Here is a 4591-nt window from a genome sequence, read left to right as displayed (position 1 = left end):
AATCTTGCAAACAGCCAACAAATTACCCAGAAATGAACCCTGAAGAACTGTAGCCTTGCAAGAGGATGATAAGCACTGGCATGGTCCCTCTACACTCTGGACCCCTCAGGCTTGGCAGGGGAACCACAGAGCCCAGCCCTCACCCAGCACAGCATGGAGGGAAACTTTCTTGGTGGGGTTATTGGGGCGAATCTGGTGTTATACAGTGAACATGCACAGAGAAACATAACTTTTGGCTCTGAATAGAAAGCACACCTTTTCAAAGGAATGTGTACAATTGTATTTACAATAAATAAAACTAAACAAACAAGAGCTGCTGCATCAGCTTTTTGGACCCAACAGGCATAAAAAAGCTCACTGAAATATGCTCAAGTTTGGCACTTCACTTTGTGGAACTTAATAAACCTCCAGAGGCTGCTTGTGTATCAAAAAAGTTTAAAACTTCAGTGTCATTTATACCAGAGGAATTATAACTATAAACTGTTAAGTACACAAACCCAACCTTTACACCTGACTATTTACCTTAAACCTTGTCATGTGTTTTATAAGCAGTAATATACGACATCCCCTCCTAAAAATAAAACCAGCAAACTAGGATTTCTAAATTACTGGATATTCTGAAGCACTCTGCTGTAAATAGGTCTTTTTGAAATGCAAGTGAAAAAAAAAAAGAAAAATATTGTCACAACATTAGTCACATTTCTGACAATGCAGAGCTTCTTATCTTACTCAGTTCTGCATGTTTCAGTGCTTTAATGTAACATTAACACTGAAATTTAATCTGGAGACAATCCTTACGCCCACAGGGTACTTTTGTATCATGAGAGTGGTTCTTCGCTGGGGGATTCACCTGGATCCTGCTTTCTGTCCACGACTTGCTCTGCTGCTGGTGAGTTGCTTTGTTTTTCCATAGCTAAATCACCACTATTTTTGTACTTCTCAACAAAATAATCGGAGTCAAATCTTACAGACAAATTTGGAGGACTCACATAAACATTTCCATTGTCTATTGTGATTTTATGAATCCTTTGTTTGACTCCTTTTGATTGCCACTTTGGCATTGGTGATGGCTCCAAAGGGTTTATTCCTTCATATAATCCCTCTCCTGTTTCCAAAGTAATTCTATACTTATGCCAAGGACAAACAATACAGGCTTGACCATCGATGTCCTGCAAGAAGAAGAAAGAATAGCATGTCATCGGCTTCTGAGTCTTCTTGGAGAATAATCTCTAGGACAAAAGACATGTTTGGTGACTTGGCTGTACAGCTGTGTGCTCTTTTACATATATAACCATTTCTGTCAACATTATGCTCAGATAAAAGTATTAAAAAACCCGCATTAGAATTTTCACATGACTCTGGGCCACTACATTATTTTTATTTTGCTTACGTACCTCTATTTCTCCAAGGCATAGAGGGCCTCCTTCATCTGAAACATGGCAGAACACGGTATTAATTTATGCAGCAGATTTTATGCTTAATTATTTCAACATTGAGAGTATATGTCTAAATATCTTACGGTAGCAGCGAGAGTCCAGAGCATGAAATTTCCCTTCATGGTAGAAAACAACAACTTCTCTGCCATCGACTTTGGCTGTGACTCTTCCAGACTTCTTTATGTCATCTTCTTTCCCAATTAATATAAGACCATCTGGCCCCATTTCAACCGCTCCTGTGCTGGAGCTGAGCAAACCCACATCCTTAAAACAGATAAAATAATTCAAAAAGCCACTTAAAAAGCAACTCATGTTTGGATTTCTATGCGTGGAATGGACGTCTCGGTCCCAGAGTAAACCCCAACCCATTCCCTACGTGAGAGGGAAGCAGCAGCAGTTTCAGAACAGACCGTCTGGGGTTTGGTGATAATGTTTTGCCAACCAAGGAAAACCAGCTGTTGCAAACCTGATATCTGAGGCCAGATAAATTCTCAATCACTATTAGTATACTCTGCACTTTAATCACCACCTGCCCTCAAATGCTGTATGCAAACTAACACAAGGATGTTACATGTAAAATACTCTACATTTCAGCTATGTAAGAGGCAGCATTTACACATAAATCCAATACCCCTTAAATAATACCATGGCTAGAAATACAAACCAATGTACGTTGATAAAAAATTTCACCTGCAAAAGGGAAAGAAAATGTTTATTGAGACGTTGTATTTAACCTGGGGTTTTTTAGCAAATTGTCTGCCTTTCTCTTCCTCCTCTTACGTATTTCAAATGCCTAACAACCTCTCCCTCTGCCAGCAGAGGACATAAGTAGTTTTGCCACAAAACCTGCCTTCCTATTAAATTCACTTACAATTAGCTACTGTGTCCCAGTTCCCTCCAAATTCCCAGTACAACCCTACCTGATTCCCAGAACATAAGGCTGAAGAAGGTCTTTGTATGCACTGAGAGCACAAGGGAACTGTGGGCTGTGGGGTGCAGAGCCACGCAGAGCCACACCGTACCTTTGGTCCTCGCCAGATCACGATGGAGAGGAGGAAGCAGATGAAGAAATGGAGGCTGAGAATAATAAGGTCCAGCATGGCCTCTCCTCACGGTGCCTGTCACCTCCGCCCTGCCTTGCTCACAAGTATGGAAGGGAGCACGTCACAGCCCCACTTTATGTGCAGACAACCGCAGCAGGGCCGGCCCCTATAGCTCCAGAGGCAGGGTGTATGGAGGTTTGGCATGGCCAGAGCCAGCTCTGCCAGGGTTGATAAGGAGCAGAGACACGCTGGGGCTGGCTTGATAACAGGAGAAAGAGCTCCAGGTTCCTCCTGCCGCCCATGAGCCCATGCCACCACCATCTCCTCCAAGTGGGACATGCTGAACCAAAACCTTGCTTGGAGCCATGTGTTACGATATGTGTTTATCTGGGATCAGCAACTGCGTGTTTCCTAACTAACCATGGCACTGCAAGGAGTGGTGTAAGTAATGCTGCAGCATTTCCACTCCCAGTCATTATCTGATTTGCACATGACCAACCACAAGGACCAACTCTGCTTTCCAGTTTACAGGAACTTCCACCCAGTCTTACCTAGAAAGGGAAACGTCACTGTCAGTCTCACAGACCATCCAATAAGGCATCATGCCTATTTTCTCAGAAAATAAGAGTGTAGCTAACTAACCAGAAGAACTGGAGTAGGAAACCCCCAATGTTTTATTACCACCTTTTGGCTGACTCCGCCTATAAACTTCCCAAAGTGCCCCAAAATCTTAAAATGCAGAAGGCATGTAGGTAGAAACACCCTCAGGAAGACACCTCTAAAACACTGTCTACCTCTAGACGTACACATGTTGAAACACAGACACACACATGTCTACAAGCATCAACACACATGTATGTATGTATGTCCAAGCCAGTACTGAAATGATGCTTGGCATCAAACCTCCAGCTCCTGTAGTGATGACATTTCCACAGTCAGCCTGGGTTTTGTACATATAAATCATCCAGACACCCCAGCCTGAAATCCAGCCCAGACAGTCAGCATGTTGTGGACCCTATGTGATGCAGCTGGCATAAGCACACAATGGCCAACAGCATCATGTTACAGTCAACACTTGCCTATCTACAACCAACTGCAGATTAAGAACTGCACTAGCATCCTCCAGAAGAAAGCCCTTGAGGCAGTGTACGCTTGTCAATGTCCTACAAAGTCTGTCACACCCATGGTGGCAAAACACTTTCTTCCATTAGGAAAGGAGCAAAGTTAAGGACTCCTCGTGAAGAAAGACCTGTAACTGGACCCTCTTACTGCAGGCCTACTGCAGGCCACTGTTGCTTCCATGACATGGACATGTACGGGAAAAGCATGAAAAGAACATGACTGGTTTCAACCTAGAGCAGCCCAGGAGGCAGTGAGAGCCCCAAAGGAGCCAGCAGTGTCTTGCCTAGAGGAGTTCTCTGAGTTTGAGAGAGGACCCAGCTTAAGGGCAACAGACATCTGAGGTGGTTTCCATACAACATGTCCTTCTCCTCTTCCATCTCAGCCCCAGGCTTGGTGTCACCTGGACAACACTGCCTCCACAGCTGGAACCCGACCAACAAAGACCTGTTTTCTCCTCCTTTTCTTTAAACAGCACACCTGTGAACCAGGTCCTGCCCCTGGGTTGGGGCAACCCCCGCTATCAGCACAGGCTGGGGATGGAGGCATGGACAGCAGCCCTGCAGAGAAGGACTTGGGGGTGCTGGGGGGGTAAAGCTGGACAGGAGCCACCAATGGATGCTTACAGCCCAGAAGCCACCCGTCTGCTGGGCTCAGCCCCAGCAGCGTGGGCAGCAGCTCGAGGGGGGGGATCCTGACCCTCTGCCCCACTCTGGGGAGAGCCCCCTACAGGGCTGGGTCCAGCTCTGGGCTCCTCAGCACAGCAGAGACACAGAGCTGCTGGAGCGGGGCCAGAGGAGGCCACAGCAGTGACCCGAGGGTGGAACCCCTCTGCTGGGAGGACAGGGGAGAGAGTTGGGGGTGTTCAGCCTGGAGCAGAGAAGGCTGCGGGGACACCTTAGTGCAGCCCTTCAGACCTTAAGGGGGACTTAGATGAAAGACGGGGACAATCCTTTTAGCAGGTCCTTTTGTGACAGGAACAGGAATGCTGGG

The 4591-nt window shown here is 46.0% G+C and overlaps 1 protein-coding gene across 1 annotated transcript; it reads right to left on the bottom strand.

Moving 5' to 3' along the window:
• Positions 1-818: 818 nt before the first annotated feature.
• On the bottom strand, positions 819-2536 carry RFESD (Rieske (Fe-S) domain containing). Its single transcript, XM_010145183.1, has 4 exons — positions 2459-2536; positions 1520-1700; positions 1395-1429; positions 819-1169 (listed from the first exon to the last, which is right to left on the bottom strand). Exons 1-4 carry the CDS (start codon positions 2534-2536, stop codon positions 819-821), a joined length of 645 nt encoding a protein of 214 aa, XP_010143485.1.
• Positions 2537-4591: the final 2055 nt, after the last annotated feature.

This window comes from Buceros rhinoceros, unplaced genomic scaffold (genome assembly GCF_000710305.1).
Source record: "Buceros rhinoceros silvestris isolate BGI_N320 unplaced genomic scaffold, ASM71030v1 scaffold35731, whole genome shotgun sequence".
Lineage (NCBI taxonomy): Eukaryota > Metazoa > Chordata > Aves > Bucerotiformes > Bucerotidae > Buceros > Buceros rhinoceros.
The sequence above is the reverse complement of the archived record's forward strand: the minus strand, read 5'-3'. Positions and strand labels throughout refer to the sequence as shown.